Here is a 22,583-nt window from a genome sequence, read left to right as displayed (position 1 = left end):
TTGTGGTCTCTGCAGCGCATTTTCTAAATGCTGCGCACGTGTTGTCAAATTGATGAAAATGTTTTCTCAATTTGCTTGTGTTTTGTCTTTTTGCATGTGTTTTCTTAAGTTGCAGTGCTGTGACCTTTCAGGGCCACCGTACATCTTTTAAAATACATGTAAACATGTTAGTCCAACTGAAATCGTACTAAATGAGATTTCTTAAACCCGCACTAACATACTTAGATAATGCGATTGGGAGTTGAATTACTTCTGCATGTATACAATCAATCGGACCCAAACTGGCCTAGGTGCTTTGCGCATGCTCCAGTTTCTGCCCCATGCTTAGACCCAGAAGTCGAAGACAGAGCTGTGAAGTTGTCCACCATGGTACCACTTTGCCACTAGCCAACTGTAGCTAGCTTTTCTGTCGATTGTTTGGTCTGTGACGTTATGGGTCAACCGGAAAAAGGTCCAACACTAACAAGCTGAAAGGGGGCATATACCTATCACATCCTAGCACCTTCCTATCGTAGCGGAGTCTGGTGTACGTCGGTAAATAAATCAATTCCCCTCCTGTGTTTATATACTGGTATACTGTGGTGTCACATGCAGGGTAATAGTGGCAGCTCAGCTTGCAGTCTCCCCTGACTCCGTTTCAACACGAGCGCCAGAGAGACACTGATTTTTATTGTGAAACTGCTTTATTTAGTTTAGTTTTTTTTACTGATTTTAATCACTGGATCCATTTGTTTTGGAGAGGCGGAGACCTCTGCAGATAATTCAGCTTCCAGTTAATCCTTGTGAACGATGAACACAGAAAGAATTCTAGCCTAAAAACAAGCAGAATAACATGACACACCTGTGTAATGAGAACTGGGAATAAAAACCACGGTTGTCTTTTACATAAACAGGCACTGAAAGTAATGAATTGGGAACCTGCTAGATGGTACCACTCCCTAATTCTACAGCAATACAATATGTTAAGTTTTGACAGTTTTCATTTTGAAAATTAATTTAGAAGTGTGTGAACAACCTTGCACCAGCAATACTCTGTCAACTGGTAAACAAACAACATAGTGGAATCAGAACGAAGGGTGTAACAAGTGGAAACTGTAGAGCAGCAAAACACAGAAAAACATTTGGTCAATCATCCTCTTCAGTGAGAGAGATTCACCTGTGGAATGCATTACCATCTGAAATTAAAAAAACTGACAGAACTCAAGATTTTTAACACACATGTAAAGCAATGGCTGAAACTGAAGCAAGCATGTGAACAATGACTGTGCAGGCCACAATCTTTGATCACACATATAAACGAATACACGTACATGGGCGTTAAGCACAAGAAGTAGTAGTTTCTTCCCCATTCAACTAAATAGCCCAAACAAAAGCTATACTCCATGCACCCAATGTGGCTACTATTCTCACCCAGCTGGACATTGCATGCACATTGCATGCACTTACTTGCGTAAAACCCTGCACACAGGACACAAACCGCACTCTCCTGGATGAAAGTCCTGTGTTTGTTCAATCCATCCACCATCTCAACTACCTCTGTATGCAGAGCATTACGTCAATATGACAATAAAGCCTCCACAAAAATAGCATTTTAAGTCTTGTGTGTGATTTAACCTGGCTTCATATGAGCAGAGGAAATCTCTGCTCGTCGCTAGGCTAATTTATACAAAGTAAAATGCCATAGACTTGTGCTAATAATGTTAGCATGTTGTATTTGTTTGGAAAACGTGTTTAGTGTAAGACAGTTGTTTTGTCGGTGAACCTTGTGAGTTGTAATGGAGCCGAACTTTGTAATGTTACCTTTGTTTAATGTTGCTGTTGTCCCTGGCTTTATATGAGTCGAGGAAAAGTACGCTAGCCGCTAGGCTAATTTATAAAATGTAAAATGCCATAGGCTTGTGCTAATAACATTAGCATGTTGTATTTGTGGGGAAAATGTGTCCAGATAAAGACAAGTGCTTTGTCTGTGAATGCTACGAGTTATAGTGAAGCTGATTTGTGTACTTGTGTTTGAAATTGTTGCTATTAAGCCATGTTTAATGTGTGTTTAATGTGTGTTTTGAATCAACTAAACTTTACAGCACTTCGCAGAAACTTCCGCCGCCGTCTAGTGTTTTGGCGGTGTAACTGCAGAGCGACACAGACACACCACCGCACAAGTATAAACGGTCATGACGACGTAGGCCATGTGGGTAGCGTCTGCCACACAAGTATAAAACCCCCTTCCCTCGTATTTATGAGGCTGATAACTATTACCATTTAATCCAGTGATAACATTAGATCCACAAGTCGCACAATAATAGATCATTTCCATCCAGTGAGGAAGACCATGAGATGTGGTTGAAAGCGCTGGAAAAAAGCTAGTAAGTGTACATAATTTGAGCCTTCCCTGGATGAATAAAAGTGCCAGAGAAAGCACTCAACAGAAAGCCTTTAAAGAGAAGTTGGCCCAGGAGTTTGTCATTACAAGTGCAAAGCATTAAACTAATTAGAGTGGATTTCATTGATCCTTGATAGCTCGCAATATGTTTTCTTATACATCTGTTAACTACCTGCAGTCTGTTGGTTTCCAGACAGCTCTCCTGGTTTTCAATAAGCAGCAAATACAGACTTTCTTTTATTTATCAGACTTTCAATTCAACCTGCAGAAAGGTCGCACTTTATTTGTACCAACATACATATATATATATGTATGTATGTATTAGAGATAAAATCATCAGATGCCATCTATCAGATCTGCACTGCAATATTAATTCTACTACCGCTGCTGTTTACATTACTGTTGTGAAGAGAAATTATAAGTGGATGCAGTCTGTGCGGCAGGATTTCTGCTGCCTGAAGGTCAGCACTCAGGGGGGAAGAAAGCCTTCGACTGTCTCCGTCAGCTAGCTTGAGGTTGTTGCCACAACATCCACTTCAGAGCAGCTCGTCTTCTGGGAATGACAAGTGTCAAATATGTCAAATCTTTGTCAGCTGAAGTCCCTGTGTACTGCTGCTAGAGAGCAGTGTGTGACAGGCACAAAGACGGATCATCCAGGTTGTGTCTTGTAGGTTTAACAGTGCTATGTTGGGACTGTGTATTGATTGAATTGTATCTGCAGTGAAGCTTTAGTATCTTAATCTGTGTTACTTTGTGCTACTTTAAGCTGTGCGTTTAACACCTGCTTGATAATTGTTGGTATGCGTGACTACTTTGAGTGCTCACTAGGCCTTCGTTTCATTTCAGTGAAGGCACAGCACCATCTAGTGTTACAGCTTGGACCATTGCACAGTAATGGATTAAAGGGAACACTTCAGTATATGCAGTGTTTGACAGCGTGACACAAGAAATTAAGTGTATGCTTTGTAAATAATAATGTCAAAGACCACAGCCATGCTGATGCTTATATGGTCACATACCTTCAGTCACACGGGCCTTAACAAACAGTAACTGTCACATTCCATCACGCAAAACCTAATTTGAACACTCATTCTTCTCCATTGAAGGAGCAAACTTCTGGAACTGTCTGCTGAATTGAATCCAACACAGTTTTTAATGTTTATAATAGAGGAATTAAATCATTGCTAAAAGAGAACCAACATTGCTCTCACACTTAATCATGGGCGCAGCAAAGGGCTGGGCGATATGACCTCAAATCAATATCACGATCAATTGAACATTTTACCTCTATTACAATTATGAACGATTATTTTGTTTTTGCCCTCACAGTTCACTGACACTCGTTAGCTTGTTCCAATGTGTGTTCATCGAATGCTAGGAAGGACTCTTGCCTTGCCTCTGAACAATCCTTCCCTTCCCTACCAAGGAAGGATCCTTGTCTTTGAGAATTACCAATGCTGTTGGCGCGTTCGTTTTGTACTCGGAGGTTGGAAATTCCCAGTTCCCAGTCGGAAGTTTAAACTTGAACGCACCCTGAGATCAGATTTCCAACTCAGAAACTCAGAGCAACTGCATCAACCCCGACTTACGAATTCAAGATGGCTGCCGGTCACATACATAGTGAGTAAACACTCTGCTAAAGTACGGTTTATAGCAGTTTTATCTTATTTGTTTTACATTAGGTCAGCCTCATCTGCGGTGTTCATCAGTTGGAGTGCATGATGGTTTTGAAGCTGTCTATACTCCAAAAGTGCAAGGGCAACAAAGGCTTTCTTGCGGGCGTCCATGTTTTTTTCCGACTTGTCCACCGTTGTCAACTAGAATGCAAAAACTGTTGTCAACTCGGAGGTGACGTCATTCCCACTTCCGACTTCTGACCTCCGAGTACAAAACGAACGCAGCATGTGTCTCAAATTACATACATCCGTCAGTACACTTCCATGTAGTATACTATGTGCACTCTGTACTTATTGGTGAATTTCGACAGGGTATTTTTGTCTCAAACCAAACACGGAAAAACGGAAATGACAGTTAGCAAACTAGCATTAGCATTTGCGTTATCGTTCACGGTACCAAATCATTACAGACTGCTAAATTAACCCAATAAACATACTGCTGGCTTATACCCGACAACAGTATAGTGATGCTTAGTGCAAAAAACTATTTCCAATTTGAAAAGTGGTCCCTCCCCTTCCGCTATGTAGCCAAGATGGCGACCATTGAGGGCGAGAAGTGTCCATAGTTCCACACTCAACTTCTTGACCGTTTTGAGTGCACCATCCTGGTTCTCAGAGTGCACTGCATTTTTTCCATACTTTTCTGTGTGAACGCACTTATGTGTAAGTACAGAAGTGCGCAATTTGAGACACAGCACAAGTGACTTGGTCCCACCTCTGCCAATAGCTAATGACCTGTTTTTGTTTTGTTTGTCTCCATCCTTACTTATTTGCTGCTGCTGTTTTTAGCTCATCAGCCCAATGCTGTTGTTGTTTCCATCTGTTTCTTTGATTATTTGTTTTTGATGTTAAGCACTTTATATCTGTGAAAGAAAGGCGCCGTAGATATAAACTTCACTTACAAAGAGCAAAACAGGAAGTACGACTGCAGTAATTTATTTTGAGATCAATGGATAATACAGCAACTTAAAAGGGGATATTGCCTTCGAAAAGACAATATTTACATGTTTTGTAACAAATAAAACATTCATCAGAAAATTCCATAACAACAACGCACAGATACAGATCATAATTGTTAAAGAAATTTAAACAACTCAAAGAAGTCTGAATTTACTATATGTTTCACAGCATTTTATAAATATGTTGAAACGCTGCTCTTAGCATTAGAAAAACCCAAATGACCCTCTGTGTAACAAGACTTTCAGCAACTTTCAAGTTTTAACAAGGTTCACAGAGTTTCTGTTTGCACACAGCAGTTTAGTAAACAAACTAAACCGCAAACAAGATTGTAACAAGACAGCTTAATTGTTTACCTCTGAGGAAAAAGTTTAAATATAGTCTTGAGTCTAAACTTTAGACTGCATGAGTATCTGGTAACACTACTTTACCTTTAAGAAAATTAAAATGATGCATTGGATACAATCACACTGATTATTTACATCACTCGTTTCCAGCAGAAATGTGAATTAACCGTTAAACATTTAAAATAAACTGATGATTTTTCCGCCTGTCTTTAAGTCTTTTCTGAGGCAGCCTGATCAGACAGAGCGCTTTTTAGACGCTTGAGAGGGGGAAGTGTAATTGTCTTCAATGACGGTGAAGCTTTAGCGTTGCTGAGCGCTTGGCGTTTTTCAGGAGAGCCCTGAATGCTTCGAGCTGAAAAAACTTCCAACTCAGAGCAGAAAAGCGCCCGGCTTCATTTGTGTTTTTTTTTTTTTTTAAATTTTATCCCATAGACCAATTGGATAAAACGAAGGGAGGACCTTCTGTGGTGGTTGCTTAGCAACATTTGTTTTAAATCATAGGCTTTGACAAAAAAAGCCTAACAGACCCTTTTTCCTCTACAGCATTATTCCTGTACGTAAGTGTCAGTGTAGCCTCATAGAAGCATTCTCCATACAGCGTCTGTATACTGTGTCTCTACAGTAATACCTTTCAGACTGTCTTTAAAAGTGAAAATAACAACAGGATGATCAGTTTGAATTATGAGCTTGAAAGTTGTGTGCGTATTCTTGAAGAGGTGGTTGTAGTTTAGAAGGACAAGATGGTTCTCTGGATGATGTCGACACACTCGCGCAGCTCGTCCTCTTTGATGATGAGGGGAGGGGCCAGGCGGATGATGTCACCGTGGGTGGGCTTGGCCAGTAGTCCGTTGTCACGAAGGCGTAAGCACACCTCCCAGGCGTTGTAGTCTGTGGGGAACGTTGAAATATATGTCAGAATAAGTGACTGCAAGGTGCACAGGGTGTCTACAGGTCCTTAAGAAGTCTTCAAATGTCTTAAATTAAGTTCTTAATATAAGGCCTTAAAATTGTCTTAAATTCAGATTCAATGGGGCTGAAATATTTTCTCCAACCAGGCAGACCCAATGACTGTTTACAATCAATGGACAGGGGGCGTCGGTAGCGCAGTGGATAGTGCCGGCGCTCCATGTACAATGGCAATGCCTCGCCGCAGCGGTCACAGGTTTCGACTCCGGCTTGCAACCATTTGCTGCATGTCACCCCCCACTCTCTCTCACCCCGTTTTACTCTATCCTGTACATTAAAGGCAAAAAGCCTGAAAAAATAATCTTAAAAAACCAAAAACAATCAATGGACAGACCATAGAAAAAGTCATTTTTGGCCTGCGGTATATCTTTGAATATTGCAATAATAAATAGCATTTATGACAGCGATGAGATTTTGTTTTCTTTTTCTATATAATGTGTATTTCCTGTATTTCCATTGCAGGTTTGGTCTTAAATTTCATATAAAGTGGTATTAAAATGGTCTTAAATTTAACTTTTTTATGCACCCTGGTTGCAAAATGAGCTTTACTCTTCATTTGTCTTCCCAAGAATCTTGTCCTATATGTAGAAAGGCAAGCTGCCTTAAAAAGGAAAAATCCAAACCAAAGCTCAATACATGACATTTTTCAACATACTTGATATAATACTTATATTATAAGTAAGTATAATTCGTTGAAGCTGGAGTGTGGGACTTTTAAATGTAAATGAACATTATTACAGTAAAGCCCTCGCCAAAGTTTACACAGTGTTTATTTAGCCTATGGCCACCAGGGAAAGCTCTCTGTATATCACAGTATACCTGAGTTTGGTGTCTTTGGCGACTGACTTGTGTCGACAAGTGGAAGCTATGGTGGAAAATCCTATAAAGTGTTAAGGAAAGGTTTCGGGAGTGGATGCTCCAGATAAAAAAGAACTTCAGCATTCTGAGGTCGGATTAAAGTTAAAATAAAAATCTTGAGGTGAGCTCGCCACATGTGGTGGGCATGTGGCGAGCTCACCTACAGGAAGCACATGTTGGCAGTGCTTGTGTAATTACTATCACTGCCAGAGGGGGGAGACAAAAGTCACGCACTCCAGCTTCAATTTGAACCAGTACATCCTAAAGATGAGTAGCACAAAGACTCAGTAGTCTAGACTCCTAGAAGACATTGTTCCTGTCACTAATTCAGTGTAAATGAACCAATCCTGCCTCCAAAAATGAGTAAATAACATCATAAATTAATATTTCAGCACTGTACCTTTGGTCTCTTTGATGACGACTGCGTTGAGGAGGCCTTTCCCTCTGACTGTTGTCACGATGTCTTTGGGCAGTTTATTCAGCTCGCTCCGCAGCAGCTCTCCCATCCTTTGAGCATTCTCTGCCAGCTTCTCCTCCTCCAGCACCTGCAAAATCAGGACAAAAAGAGTTAAAACAAAAGAACGAGAGAGCTTAATGACATCGTTGATCAAAGTGGCACGCATATTTTTCTTCTGATGCCAACTTGTTTTTGAAGGTAACTGTATAATTATTTAAACTTAATAGTATGTTGCAGATCACAGTGGAAGTTTTCACCATTTAATCATATAAAACTCAGGCAAAATGAAAGGGTGAGTTGTAAAATGGTGGACAGACAAGGAAACTATAGGTAACACTGACCTGAAGTGCAGTGATGGCGACCTGACAGGCCACAGGGTTACCTCCATATGTTGACCCGTGTTCTCCAGGCTTGATTGTCAGCATTATCTCATCGTCACACAGCACAGCAGATACCTGAGGCACACAATCACAGATCAAAAGTATGTCCAACACAACTGGACTCCAAAAGTCCATCAAGTCTTTCAAAACAAATCTATACTGTGATATGAAGTGTGACCAAAGAAAAACAAAAATGCTTACAGGGTAAACTCCCCCAGAGAGAGCTTTGCCCAGAACAACGATATCTGGACGGACTTCCTCGTGGTCCACAGCCAGACGCCGGCCGGTTCTTGCCAAACCTGTCTGCACCTCATCAGCGATCCACAACACCTGGACAGAACACAGAGGACAGTCATCCCCACGGTGCTAGGTTTCTTTGTGTGACCTGTAGATTCATATATCTAAAATTAGATAGAAGTGATGTCGCTGCATGATTTTCTCATCCATTTTAGGTAGGGCTGAAAAATCTAAATTTCATCAAAACCTACTCTTTTTTCCCCAAAATCATTCATGCTTAATTTTATTTGAGTCTTTGGACAGTGTTACACATTCGGGGATGGTGCAGTGATGTACAAAGTTAAAAACTGTGTGTCTTTCTTTTATTTTTCCCAGTGTAAATATAGGAATTTTAATGATCTTCAGGAGATCTTTTAACAGGAAAATAAGTCCATGGAATTCCCAAAAAAAAGTACACTAATTTTATACCATATTTGAAAGTGTGTGCTGCTCTCAGTGAAGATAGTCTGGGTGATACAAAGTTGTAAAAAAATGTAAATCTCCTACACAGAATACTTTAACAGACTTGGCCACATGCTGCATTTTATGACTCACAGTAAAGTTTTACAGCTGCTATAAATTGTCATCTTCTCCTTTGTTAACATTTGTATGACTCAAAACAGTGTATACAAGTGTTAGCACAGGGGACTGGACAGAACTGGCCAAGAGTTGTATTCACAAACATTCTGGGAACACTCTCAGAGCTCCTAACTTAGCCTAAAATTTTTAGCAAGGATCCTAACTTAGGAGTGACTTAGGAAAGTTCTCAGAGCGACTCTGAGCAAAAAGAGACAGAAACCTTTATCTTAGTGTGGTTGACCCCATTGCTAGGCTTGATGCTTTCTATTGAAAGATGTGATTGGTTGTCACAGACACACCCCTTTGTGAGTCTACAGGGTGTGGACACCCAGTGGAAATGAACTGCTGATTCTGAAAGTGTTGTCAGTGTTCGTGTGATCACTCTGCTGATGCAAGGTTGAGACGGACCCGAGTCATCACTGCTGTGCTGTTGTATTTTTCCAGTTCTCCAAATATCTTAGTGTTGTGATCATTAATTGGGAAATGTTTGGGAGTATCCCTAATGAGATCAACCACACATATTATCCCTGCATGATCTAATGTGTAGCATTTAATTTACTCACTGTCATCCAGTGTTGGGAGAATATTTCTCCTACCTCTTTGTGTTTCCACCATTTTCTCCTCTGATTAAGAAACTCAAGCCTCTTAAAATACCTCCTCCCTGCTCCTAACAGTTTTTCACCTTAGGAGCTCTTTTAATGTCTAAGATGCTCTGTGAATAACTTTTAATCCTTACTAGTCTTATCTTTAAGGGGAAATTCTAAGAATTTTCTTAGAACTTTGGCACCAGGAGCAACTCTCTGCACTAGGAAGCTTTGTGAATACAGCTCCTGAGCTGTCTTCTGTGGCTTATTCTCATTTAAGTAAATGTCTGTTGAGAAGGGCAGAAAGATATGCAAAGAAATTAATATTGGGATTATTTTTACGGATATGGCGATTGTGATACGGTTTGCGATTTTAGTGGGAATGGTCATTTTTGCTTTTTATTTTCACTGAAAAAATATAAAAATGGTGATTTTTGCTGGGATCTGTGGACCCATAAAACAAGACCATATTAATAAATTCAACAGCCTGGTTTCAAGCTTTAACATGCCAACAAACACACTGCAATTACTGCTTATTACCCTGGGTGGTGCCAAAGTGAGCAAAACAGATATCTTCAAATAAGTAACTTTAACATTGCTGCTCTCCACTCGTCTTGATTTAACTTTAACCCCTCTTCTTGTGAAGCAAAGATCAGCTAGGATGCTTGTTTGCTCTTTGCACCCAATAAGAAAACATACAGATATCTAAAAATGAAGCCCAGACTGCAGTTTGCCCTCACTATATTTGGGAGTCAGGAGAAGACGCTCTTTAACAGCTGGCTGTTGTGTGTGATGTTTTTTGCACTTCTCAGCAACATTATAATATGTCCTGTTTAGGCCAAACACAGCTCCAAAAGCTGTGCAAACAGGAATAAAGTATGCACTTGTCCTTCAGGCAGCATGACAAAACATGCAAAATGTTATCTCTAAATTAGTTCGCTGTACGTCCACATGCCACAGAGTAGCTTGATGATTCTCAAACTGTAGTAGTGTTGCCACAACACACTGTGGTGTTAATAGATGACTGTTTAAAATGCAGTTATGTCTCACTCTAATCCCTACAAGTGCCTAAAAAAGCACTGGCACACTCACTCACCACAGAAGAATGCCTGCTAGCTATTTGATGTCAACATTCATGTCTCCACCATTAACAAAACAGCATGGAACAAGCTTCAGGCATAATCACTGAAGAGATTGTTTAGAGGAGATGATGGCAAATATACTCTGTACTCTTCTTACTAACAAACCAGACAGCAGATCAGTTAAAGATGGATGTTTCACACAGTCAAAACAGTCGCGCATACAGTAAGTTAAGGAATAACTAATGACACATCATTCATGCTTTGCGTGTGTGTTTGTCAAAACTCACATTGTGTTTGGTGCAGAGTTCTCTGACTTTAGTCAGGTAGCCCTGGTCTGGCACCACCACCCCTGCCTCACCCTGGATGGGCTCCACCATGAAAGCAGCAACATTTGGGTCCTGGAGAGCTTTCTGGGAAGTAAAGAAAAAGACTCAGTCAGACATTTTTATCTGTCAAGCTGAGTCTGCCAAAAGATACATGCTACTTTGGTCAATCATTAGATTCTTATGTTTACACAGAAAAACAGCAGTTGCCAAGATAAAACTATCAGCAGACAAATGTAACTGTAGTCAGCCACTATGTCCTCATGTTTGCCTGGTCAATGAGGTCGTCAAGTCAGGTGTTATGGAAAGTCTTATTAACTAAATGTTGTTTCTGAATCGATTGTACACATCAAAGTTTGTTTGCAGATCTTGGGAAGTGCTACTGAATATGACAAAAAGTTGTTCTGTTTAAAGCCACTTTTACGCTGCCTCTTCAAGGTGGGAATTTCATTGGTATGCCGCCTCATTTTTCTATATAAAAAGGTACAATCCTGGAATGGGCGGACAACGTTTTCTTGCTTTAAGCCAGCATCAGAGGTAGTAACAGCGCCGAAATTAGGTCTTTATAAACTTGACAGCCAGCAGGATGGGATCATGGGCACCACAGGTGTGACATTTTGATGAAGTGTTATGCCTGGCACCCACCACGGGAGATTTAAAAAGGTAGCTGACTGCAGTTAGAAGCTAACTCCAAGAAGAATTACAGAAGATGAAAATGTCACACAGTTGCTCTGGCTGCAGTTCAACCTACTTGAAAAATTCACCAGAATACAGGGAGTGTTTGACGCTCAAAATTTCCTGTGGGAGTACCCCCAACCACCCCTGTTTTATGTGTCCCATCTGAAGTTGAAACATCAGCCCTTTTTAAACAGGAATTGTGCAACTTTGCAGGAAAGCCCAATCAGTCTTATTTCAGCATTGGCAGTATAAAAACAAAATCGGGGAGTGCAGCAAAATGCTGCCTACCTAATTTTGTTTATACAGAATGCGCCTTTTTCGGGGCAATGGGGGGCGTCTAAAACCCATTGTTTGGTTCTGTGTAACCGGGGGATTAGAGAGAGGTGAGACTGCTAAAGTCCACTCCTCATCTCTGCTTGAGGCTACATTAGCCACTACTTGCACAACACATCCAAATCTTCAACCACACTGTTGCAAGTTAAGTTGCATTGTGGGTAATGTAGGCGCCAGGTTTTGACAAGGAAAAGGAATGCATGGTATAAACTAGAATTATTGTCCTGGGATTGTATGCCCCTGTACACCAGTCAAGTTTCTTTTACAGTTTACACCCATGTCTGTGAAAACATGGAGTCTCCCCTTCTGTCCTTGAGATATGATGTTGAATAATGGCTACAATGGCTGAATAAAGTGCAAATCTCTGCCTTCATTGGAAGAAAAAAAATCCTACGCAGCAGCCTCCCTCACCTCTGCTGTAGTTTTTGTTTGTCTCCCAGGTCTTGCCAGGAAATGCATTACGAATACAATGCAATTTGGCAGCAGACTTCAAGATTCTGTGCGCTGGGCGGCCAGACACACATCCTGAAAACGTAATGCCTCCGGCCAAAGCTATTGCCAGCACGGAGTCATAACAAAAATCTTTCTGCTGCATCTATTTGATCCTTTTAGCTGCAACTTGCAGCCCCATAGCTTACTCTCAGTCGGTCCACAATAATTCACCCACCCTTTGGTGTCAGTGTTTAAACTAGGAGGCTAAATTTGGCATGAAGGTCAAGTGTGTGTGTTTGTGTGTGTGTGTGTGAGAAGGTGTGTGTTCACGCCAATTGGCGAAGAGGTGGGGGATCTAAATGCGTTACAGCCTTGCACAAGATTTTGTGGAAAGTTTGTCATGAGCCAAAGAAAAGCTGGTTAACTGTTGATGCGTAACTTCTAAATGGATTCATTTAACGTGACCAAACTTTGTTAATCTGTGCGTGTACAGTACTCTTAAGTAGATGGTAATGTTGTCAGTATAAGATTGATCTACAGCTCAGGGCTGAATAAAGTGCAGATCTTTGCCTTCATTGGGGAAAAAAAAACCTAAGCAGCAGCCTCCCTCACCTCTGCTGTGTTTTTTTGTTTGTCCTTCAGGTCTTGCCAGGAAAAACATTGTGAGGACAATGCAATTTGGCAGCAGGCATCAAGATCCTGTGTGTTGGATCCTCCCACCAGCACATGAACACTGACCACAAGTATGATGAAACTTAAGCTGCCTCTGTTGTCAGAGTTTCTTTACAAACCCAGTACGTAACAACTCGACCGTAAAAGAGCCTAATGCCTGGTGTGCAGTGACTGAAACATACCTTAACCTTACCCCTGTAATTTTGGCCTTTTAACGGCTGTGTGGACAATAGATGAAGAAACCTTTTTACACATTAACTGCCAGTGACAGCATGAAACTCAGTCAGTCATATCAGTCTGTAGTCTGTCAGTAGTACTGTGTCTCATGACTGAAACAAGTTAAAGCAAACATGATAGATAATGTAAAGACAGAATCTAAATGTGTACCTCCAGTGCAGGAATGTCGTTGTATGGGACAAGCTCAAAGCCTGGCATGTAGGGACCAAAACCTTCGTAACTGCTGGGGTCTGTTGAGCTGGAGATGGCTGCCATGGTGCGGCCCCAGAAGTTTCCCTCTAAGAGTGAATGAGATGGCAAACATATTGTTCTGAGTTCACATCTTTGCATAGTGTAGGAAATTTAGTCACCTTATTCTATATCTGTCGAGAGATTTGGTGAGCATGAGAGCTAGTAGTGGTAGTAGGGTTTTTTGGGTTATATATTTCAAAATACAGTGACTAATGTTGGTAATTTCCTGTGCAAACACAACCAGTCATTGAAATGTACTAATGAAGAAATATTTTCTGACACCTTGAGCTCCCTGACAGAAAAACAACACACACAATTCTGGTGCCAATTTTCCGACACTGCCTAAGGTGACACATGGGCCAAACTCCATAACTGTGATGTAGTATTCTTCGATGGAAGATGTTGACTCACCTGCAAAAATGATTTTGGCCTGGTTTTTGGGGACTCCCTTTACATTGTAAGCCCACTTGCGGGCAAGCTTGCAGGCTGTCTCGCAACCTTCGACGCCTAATTTGCAACAGAAGAAATACATGTCAACATTTAAACTCATAATAGCCTCTGAAGATGTTTCTAGCAGTTAGCGCTGGGTGTTTCCTTACAGTACCTGTATTCATGGGTAAGACTTTGTCATAGCCGAACAAGGCCGTGATGTACTCCTCATAGGCTCCCAGTACATTGTTGTAGAACGCTCTGGAAGTCAGGCAGAGTTTGGAGGCCTGGGCACTGAGTGCAGCTATGATCTTTGGGTGGCAGTGACCCTGGTTTACTGCACTGTACGCACTCAGGAAGTCGTAATACCGGGTGCCCTCCACATCCCAAACATAGATACCTGTAGTGAAGAGGAAAACCAAGTTCTTAGGACGTGTCTGTGGTGATTCATAAGTAATTTTTGAAGTAGGAAAACAGGTGTGGGCCCTTTCCTTCACACAGTGCAAAGCAGTAAACAACCCAGGGCGCTGTTAGTTTCAGGCCAATGCAGTTGTCATTTTTATGGCCAACACCCAGGTTATGTAAGTAAGTATGCATTTAAGCCCATCATCCATGAGCTTGTAGGTCTCAAAATGAGGCATTGCCAGGTGTTTGCTGAGGCATGACATTACTGTTGAGGCAGCAGAAAGTGACTGCACCATGGACCAACAAAAACCTGGTCTAAAGCCAATAGTGCATATAGTAAAATACACACCTACACAGACACACAACACATCTGCACTCTAATTGTTACATGCAGAGGGGTTACTGGTGGATGAAATGATACATCATTATTGAGGAAAATATTAATCACACTCTAAAATGTGAACGTAGCAGAGAGCAGAGCAGAGCTGCTGTCTGCTGTGCGCATTTACGCATCAGTAGCAGCGTAACTTCATTGATTATTTCAGTGGCTAAAAGTTATGTTTTGTTTCTTCCTTTAACTTCATAACTATAGTTTCAGTTTTGCTGCTTCGATGTCCCATGATATTTGCTGCAGTGTCATTCCTCGCCTCTCCAATTTGCAGAATCCACCATGTAGTAAACAGCAATGCCCCAGGTGCAGGCGGACCAGGCTTGAATTCATGTTACACCCAAAAAACCCCCACGATTACATAAGGGACTAAATACAACCCCTTCTCCTCCTTGCACCTTACTTTGTGCCCAGATTATGAGCCAAAACAAAAGTGGAGTTGGACATGCCTTTAATGCACTTGCTCCATGCTCTATAGATCATTTATATAGGGCCCCATGGCTTCATATAAGTTTCTCTTTTGATTTGCTGAAGGCCCCTTGATTGTTTTTCCTCACCTTGTGACTGGGGCGTGGTCTGTATACTTTGTCTGTGTCTGGCAATGACCGTTGATCTCTAAATAAGCCTGAGGGCTGAAATGGCATCTGAATAACAGAGAAATGCAAATGGCCACTGGTCTGGACTCACCCTCTCCCCTCTCTAAGGCCACTGGCAGGGGGTGGTAGTTGTGCGCTCCATACTTGTCCTCTCGGGCGTAGATTTCCTCCGAGGAGAGGTGACGGTCAGACGTCAGTTTGGAGGCAGCAGTGGAGGCGGGACGTGTGCCAGAGTGAACACTGCGACTGAGAATGGGGGCAGCGCGGCTCAGGTTGCGGCTGAGCTGGAGAATCATTGCCTTCATGGTTGTATGCTGCTACGTCTGTAACATGGCAGAGCAAACCACAGTGCAGAATTTAGGATAATTATTTGTTTATTATTAATTACATGAATTAAAAAGACAGTTCACCAAAACTATATATTTTTTGCTTTTACCTGTCGTGCTATTTATCACTGTAGATTGTTTTGCTGTGAGTTGCAGTATTGGAGATATCAGCTGTAGAGATGTCTGCCTTCTCTCAAAAATAATGGAACTAGATGGCACTCGGCTTGTGGTGCTCAAAGCACCAAAACGACCTTGTTGTGAGCAGTTTCATGAAGGATCCGTTTTCTTTCTACTAAACTACACCCACCGACTGTATCCCCACACAAATCGAAGCGTGCACCAACTGCTAGATCACTTAGCACCACTGAGCTAGCTAACGTTAGCAGCTCATCGAGAAGGACACCATTAATGTTTACATTTGGCACTGTCACGAGCACGAGCCTCTCGTCCATGAGTAGATGCACACTTCCTCCTGCGTGGTGATACAATTGGTGGGTGTAGTGCGGTAGAAAGAAAATAGTTCCTCCATGAAACTGCTCACAACAAGGTCTGTCAATTATCTTGACTAACTGGGTCATGATTTCTGCATAGAGACATTGCTGTTGGGATTTTCAAATGTATATTTTTGGCGCTTTGAGCACCACAAGCTGAGTGTCATCTAGTTCCATTATACTGGAGAGAAGGCAGACATCTCTACGGCTGATATCTCCAACACTCAGCAACTCACACCAAAACAATCTAGACTGATAAATAGCACTACAGGTAAGAGGAAAAATATTGATTTTTGAGTGAACCGTCCCTATAAGTATACATTTCTCCCCTCACTATATTTAAAGGCACTGGATGTGAAACGATTAGTCAATTAACTGGCAACTATTTTGATAGTCAAGCAAGCTAACATTTGCAGTCATGCCTAATCGTAAACTGAGTTTTGGATTGTTGTCGGAAATTCTTAAATGCATTTTTCACCGTTTACTTACATTTTAAAGACAACAATTTATAAGTCTGATGAAGAAAGTTCAGCCCTTGTATGTACACAGCTATGCAGTGAGTAATAGAGGTTGAAACAATAGAGGTTTTACTGCAAGCAGCGTGTTTTTAATAAACCTGTTAATCCAGTCCCTGCAGTCTCACTCTTACCCTGACAGACAAAGAAATGTCCTTAAAAAAAAAACCACAATGAAGCTACAAAAACTGAGCCCAGCTTGGTGAGATTCCACAGAGCACATGGGCTTAGCAGGTCTGCTGAGCAACGCATCTCTTTCACATTCAGCACAATAGACGAACATGCTTTTGAGGGGGGTGGGTTCACAAAAGTTAGGCTAATCCCACTGCAGCACGGCAGCTCGACTGTGATGTTCCAGACTTTTCTATTGGATCACAAAGTAGACTTCTTTTAAATTTCCCTTCACTGCTGTTACCTAGGAAAGGAACCTGCTACTTCTCCTGCTGCTGACCTTTTGTAGAACGCACTGCTGCTTTCTAAATGTTTAATGTGTGTGACTGAGGGGTTGGCTTTCATGATGTCGTGGCACTGGATGGTTTTGAGATGACTGCGCTATGGTGCTGTGGCAATGTTTTCTTGTGGCAGGTTCAATTCTGAAGCCAAACCTACTGTTGCTATCTTCAACACATCACTGCGACACATTGTCTTTGTAGCATCCATGTTGTTATCACATTTCGACTTCAAGCTCACGAACATAAAGTCAGAAGAACGACTTTCCAACTTGGGAAACGGGACCATCCAAGGAGCACATGAATGCAGCTTAAGGCATTTTAAGGACTGTTCTTTGCTCATCAAAGTAGAGGGGTGGCTGGGTCTCGACTTGTTTTTTTTTGTCTTTTACCCTCCGTGAAGCTACAAATAAGTTTCCTTGAGCTTCCATGAGTGACTGGCAGAAAATGCTGGACTCTCTTTCCACCATAAATGAATTATTAGATTTTTAAAACTTAACCTTTGATCTTTGAAAGTTAAAAATTAAAGACACAGTTGAAAAAGACACGGTTTTGTCACGCATACTGGTAAGTTTGTACCAGACTTTTAATTTTAATGAAATGTCACTACTTTGAGCTCAAATTTGGTTTTATGTTTGTTTTTTTTCTGACAGAAGCTTTGTTGCAAGTGATGTGTCCAAGAACCACTGGAAGTTTCTGGCTGTGATAAATGGTGTAATTTTGGCAATTTTAAAAGAAAACATGCCTTCCAAACAGGGTCCAAAATTAACACCCACCAAGAGCAAATTGCGTGTAGATTTTCTGTTTGGCGAGTAAATTTCAGGAAGGCTATCCGCCACTCTGGTGGGTAAATGTTTGCATCAGAATAGTCATGTAATTAAAAACAATGTGGAGTCTCTGCTGCGTTTTGGTGTCATTTAGGGGCACACTGCTCTGCTGCTCCTGCTGTATTGGATATCAGCTGATGTGCTAAACTATCACTTAGCGCCGGTCTACTGCAAGCTAGCGTTGCACCCAAACTCTCTAGCTCATCAGCGTCTCTTCTTCTGCTCTTACCCTTCACAATAAAAGCCTTAGACATATAAACCGCATCACTGCTTTCCAGAGGGGCCTTCTTCACATGCTGAGGCTGTGGTGATGAGTTGTTCAATATACTGAAATCATTTTACTTTAGATTTAGCTCTGACCTCTTCTATAAGTTTGTGTTCAACATAATACCTTATTATCTCAATGAAACGAAATGTATGTGACAGAAAAAGGCCAATCATTATTTTGACGGATAAAAAAATATGCAAAAAACATCGGCATGTCATCAGTATTAGACGATATTGGCTTTAAAATTAATCAGAATCAGTCAACATGCTTTTTCTTATTTTGCACAATGAATATTATATTTATTGAAAAGACATGTTGTATTTCATGTCTTCATTTGCTGGTGGGCCTTCACGATGAGAGTATGCATGCATAATATGATGTTAATTCCACTACAGAGGAGACTTGATGATCACTACAATTAGTTGGGGAAAAAAGTGGATATATCATTATCAGTATCGGGAATCAGACAAATAACTTGTTGTATATTGGCATATCAGATATTGGTGAAAAAAAAAAAAAAAAAAAATCCAATATTGTGCATCCCTATTTTTTTCATCTACCAGGCCCCTTGATAGGTGAGTTAAAAAGTTTTTTATTTTCTTAAAATCGGCGGTAAAATAAATACAAACTACAGCTATATAAAGTTGTATGCCCCTCCATTTTCCCAAATAATCTGCAGGCTTACACAACAGCAGCTGGCAAGAATAATATCAGTATGTTGGCACGGCAGACATTATTTGATTTTTAAAAACATACCCTTTGATGTGTGAAAGTTAAAAGTTGAAAACAAAATCCTGGAGCTGAAAAACGCCTTGGTTTTCCACTACTGTCACACACCCAAGAGTGCAGGATTAAATGTCAGGATCTACTTTGTGCAAATGGTTTAACTTTGGCAATATTTTACTATTTTAAACCTAGATTTGGTTATGTCTCCTGACAGAAGCATTTGTCACGCATGTGTTTTTGATAATCCATTGATAATGTGTGTTTATTTTTTCACAGTTTGTGTTCAATCCACAGTTTCTGGCTGTGATACGTGGTGAGATTTTGGTGATTTTTACAGAAAACATGCCTTTAAACGAAACACAAAATACAACCATTTAAAGTTGTAACTCCGTCCCCAGTGCTCCAAAAAACTATTTGCCATTCAACCCCTGTGTTGCATCACCCCATTCCCCTCTCATAAGTCACCAGCATTCCCTTAGTGTACAAAAAATTCCATGAAAGCGTTTCTAAAATGACAAGACAGTTGTGAAAACTGCAGACAAGCCTTGCTATATGAACATAAATGTAAAGATAAGTTACCCAGTATTTGGCTCTGGGTAATCAATAACCTTGTGCAATGAATAAACACACACAGCAAACAAGCAGCACCTGGACTGGTCCCCATGAAGGACAGTGGACCCGTGCCAGTGACATGTCACTGAGTCACTATCACACCTCTTGAGATGATAGGTTTGCTGGGGAGCTGCCTCCAAGACACACCCACCATCATCACAGCACAGAGCTAAATAAAGACCACGAGCTTCAGTTGCTTTCTAATTAAACTATTTTGTATTACATAATACTGTGTTATGAAACATAACTTGAAGATCTTTAAAACTCTTCAGTAAAATGCCACAGTTAATATACATGAATAAATTAATGTTTCTTCTCGTGTAAATACTTCAAAGGGGTTGCTCGTTTCCGTTGGTTAGAGCTACCACCGGCTAGCTAGCTAAGATTAGCACCGTCCTGCTGTCAGTTACCTTAAGCTATCACTAAAATATAAATTAAGCGGTAAGGAGCAGGACAGAGGAGACATGGAGGAAAGTCACACAGTACCAGAAAGAGGTGAAGCGAAGTAAAAACCCTCTTGAATCGCGAGTGATGCTCGCCTGCTCTGTCAGATGGTTGTGGTGCGAGGTTCCGGTGCGGCTTATATGATGAGCCCGGCACAGCAGACCGTGGTGCTTTATTGCGTGCTGACGTCAGAGGTGCAGACTGTGAGCAGAGGACATGCCTACATGCTGCAACATTTCCCATGATTACGTCGAGACGTCCAAATCATCCCAAAAAATAAAATAAAATACAATATAAAATGAAATAAAATGACTGAATTAAAAAGAATTAAATATAAAAAAATGAAATAAAATGAAATTTGAAGTGCAATAAAATAACATAAAATCACATTTAAAAAAATGAAATAAAATAAAATGTAAAATGAAATAAAATAACATAAGAATAAAATAAATATAAAATGAAATGAAATAACATGAAATAAAAATAAATAGAATATAAAATAAAATAACATGAAATAAAATAGATTAAATTAAATTAAAAAATGAAATAAATAAATTAGAATTAAATTGAAATGAAATTAATTAGATTCTAAAATGAAATAACATAGCATAAAATAAAATATAGAATAAAATAACGTGAAATAAATAAATTAAATTAAAAAATAAAATAAAATATAAAATTAAATTAAATAAAATAGAATATAAAATGAAGTATAATACCATAAAATAAAATCAATACAATAAAAATATAAAATGAAATAAAAACATTCTGATGGAGTGTCTTTTCTTATATAAAATAAAACATCATGATAACAAAAAATATAATGGTATAATATAATAAAGACAGGCCCTCAGGCATTCTGTATTGCTACAGATCCTGCAGATCAACATTTCTCATGTGATGCAATCTCTGCACCTCTCTGAGTCCGCACGTGCTGGCAGTGTTTTTGTTTTGTTTTTTCTTTTCTTTTTTTTTAATGTACACGTGGCACTTATTCACATCAATGCATTTGAATTAATTCATAAACCCACTGACTTTAATACCTCGAATGTGTCCCAGCAAGATTTCTACTTGTGATCAAAACTTCCTGCACATGCAAAACATTTCCCACATGTGTGGTAAAATAAAGTTGTAATATTGCTGTGGACATGTCCCTACCTTCTATAAGCAAGAATCTTTTTTTTAATTATTACATATTTAAACAACACAGTATAAAATGACTCATATACAGTTGAGAGTATGCAAACAAACAATAACAGAAAGCCAGGAGGATGACATACTACACATAGATATTATAAGACCTACAGATGTTAGATGTCTTTATAGTGTTATATAGTGTTCAACATCCTTGAGAAAAGCATCAACATGAGGTTTATTATTGCTAAACTTAAATTTATGGATAAAATACTTTGCCAGAATCATTACCAAGTTAATTATAAATATGTTGGGTACTTGAGAACACCAAACACCACATTTTCTCATAATAAAGTAAAGTCTTTAGAGATATATTCCATGATAAATCTGCAAAAGTCCCTCCAGAGTAAAGCTCACATTAGTGCAGGCTGTCTCGCTTTCCACGCATGCGCTCTGAGGCTACCGCGTCGTCATGGCTGACACGGGCTGGCCAGGCTGTGCAAAGAGTTTGAAAGGAGTCATATTGGACATGTGTGGCGTGTTGTATGACAGCGGGGAGGGCGACGGGGTTGCCATACCTGGTTCGATTGAAGCTGTGAAAAAGTGAGTCAATAAATGAAGAGTTTAGACGTGATAAGAGATTTTAGCCGCGTGCATGTTCAGCAGACCTATAGAGCAGAGTGCATGCACACTCCTAATCACTGTCTGTGCTGCTGACGTATCGACAGCAGCAGGACTCCAAAGGTTTTGTATGCATGTGTGATTGACTCAACGATGAATGTTTCAACAGTCTGTCTCCGTGTCAGTGTGTCTGTGTTGCTCCATGCTCACTCTGACCTCCTGACCTCTTTAAAGGCTCAAGGCATCCGACCTGCAGCTGCGCTTCTGCACTAATGAGACCCAGGCCACCAGGGAGAAGTTTGTAGCCAAGCTCCAGAGACTGGGCTTTGACATCTCCGTGTCTGAGGTCTTCTCCCCTGCTCCTGCAGTCGTAGCTGTCCTGAAGGAGAGGGGCTTACGGCCCCACCTGCTGGTGTATGATGGTAATGCTTTAAAATGTCACAATCAGAGTCAGATTTATTAGCATGTAGGGTTTCAGTTACAAGAAAAATGCTTTGATTTTTATTTTAAACATACACTCACCGGCCATTTTATTAGGTACACCTTGCTAGTACTGGGTTGGACCCCTTTTGTCTCTGTGGCATAGATTCAACAAGGTACTGCTGGAAACATTCCTCAGAGATTTTGGTCCATATTAACATGATGACATCACACAGTTGCTGCAGATTTGTCGGCTGTACATCCATGATGCGAATCTCCCGCTTCACCACATCCCAAAGGTGCTCTATTGGACTGAGATCTGGTGACTGTGGAGGCCATTGGAGTACAGTGAACTCATTGTCATGTTCAAGAAACCAGTTTGAGATGATTTGAGCTTTGTGACATGGTGCGTTATCCTGCTGGAAGTAGCCATCAGAAGATGGGTACACTGTGGTCATAAAGGGATGGACACGCTCAGCAACAA

General features: G+C 40.5%; 2 protein-coding genes across 2 annotated transcripts in view; one reads left to right on the top strand and one right to left on the bottom strand.

Annotated features, from left to right (window-relative positions):
* Positions 1-4,976: 4,976 nt before the first annotated feature.
* Positions 4,977-20,120, bottom strand: oat (ornithine aminotransferase). The gene is made up of 10 exons (XM_050059914.1): positions 19,967-20,120; positions 15,358-15,589; positions 14,053-14,277; positions 13,860-13,955; positions 13,368-13,495; positions 10,830-10,952; positions 8,223-8,351; positions 7,983-8,096; positions 7,585-7,729; positions 4,977-6,248 (listed from the first exon to the last, which is right to left on the bottom strand). Exons 2-10 carry the CDS (start codon positions 15,569-15,571, stop codon positions 6,088-6,090), a joined length of 1,335 nt encoding a protein of 444 aa, XP_049915871.1. The 5' UTR covers positions 15,572-15,589; positions 19,967-20,120; the 3' UTR covers positions 4,977-6,087.
* Positions 20,121-21,217: 1,097 nt separating this feature from the next.
* The window catches only part of lhpp (phospholysine phosphohistidine inorganic pyrophosphate phosphatase), a 45,006-nt gene continuing 43,640 nt past the window's right edge, over positions 21,218-22,583 (top strand). The window contains exons 1-2 of the mRNA XM_050060781.1: positions 21,218-21,661; positions 21,914-22,101. Of these exons, the coding sequence (XP_049916738.1) occupies positions 21,531-21,661; positions 21,914-22,101 (319 nt within the window). The 5' untranslated portion in view covers positions 21,218-21,530. The remainder of the gene's footprint in view (positions 21,662-21,913; positions 22,102-22,583) is intronic.

The sequence above is a fragment of the Epinephelus moara genome, chromosome 13 (assembly GCF_006386435.1).
Source record: "Epinephelus moara isolate mb chromosome 13, YSFRI_EMoa_1.0, whole genome shotgun sequence".
NCBI lineage: Eukaryota > Metazoa > Chordata > Actinopteri > Perciformes > Serranidae > Epinephelus > Epinephelus moara.
The sequence above is the reverse complement of the archived record's forward strand: the minus strand, read 5'-3'. Positions and strand labels throughout refer to the sequence as shown.

What these genes read in the sequence shown, in the direction of transcription:
- oat (XM_050059914.1), bottom strand. Translation starts at nt 15,571, where the DNA reads ATGAAGGCAATGATTCTCCAGCTCAGCCGCAACCTGAGCCGCGCTGCC. An exon ending in AACTCTGCACCAAACACAAT is followed by an intron (nt 8,352 to 10,829) that starts GTGAGTTTTGAC and finishes TGTTCTGTCCAG; the next exon opens with GTGTTGTGGATCGCTGATGA. An exon ending in TCTCTGGGGGAGTTTACCCT is followed by an intron (nt 8,097 to 8,222) that starts GTAAGCATTTTT and finishes TGTGTGCCTCAG; the next exon opens with GTATCTGCTGTGCTGTGTGA.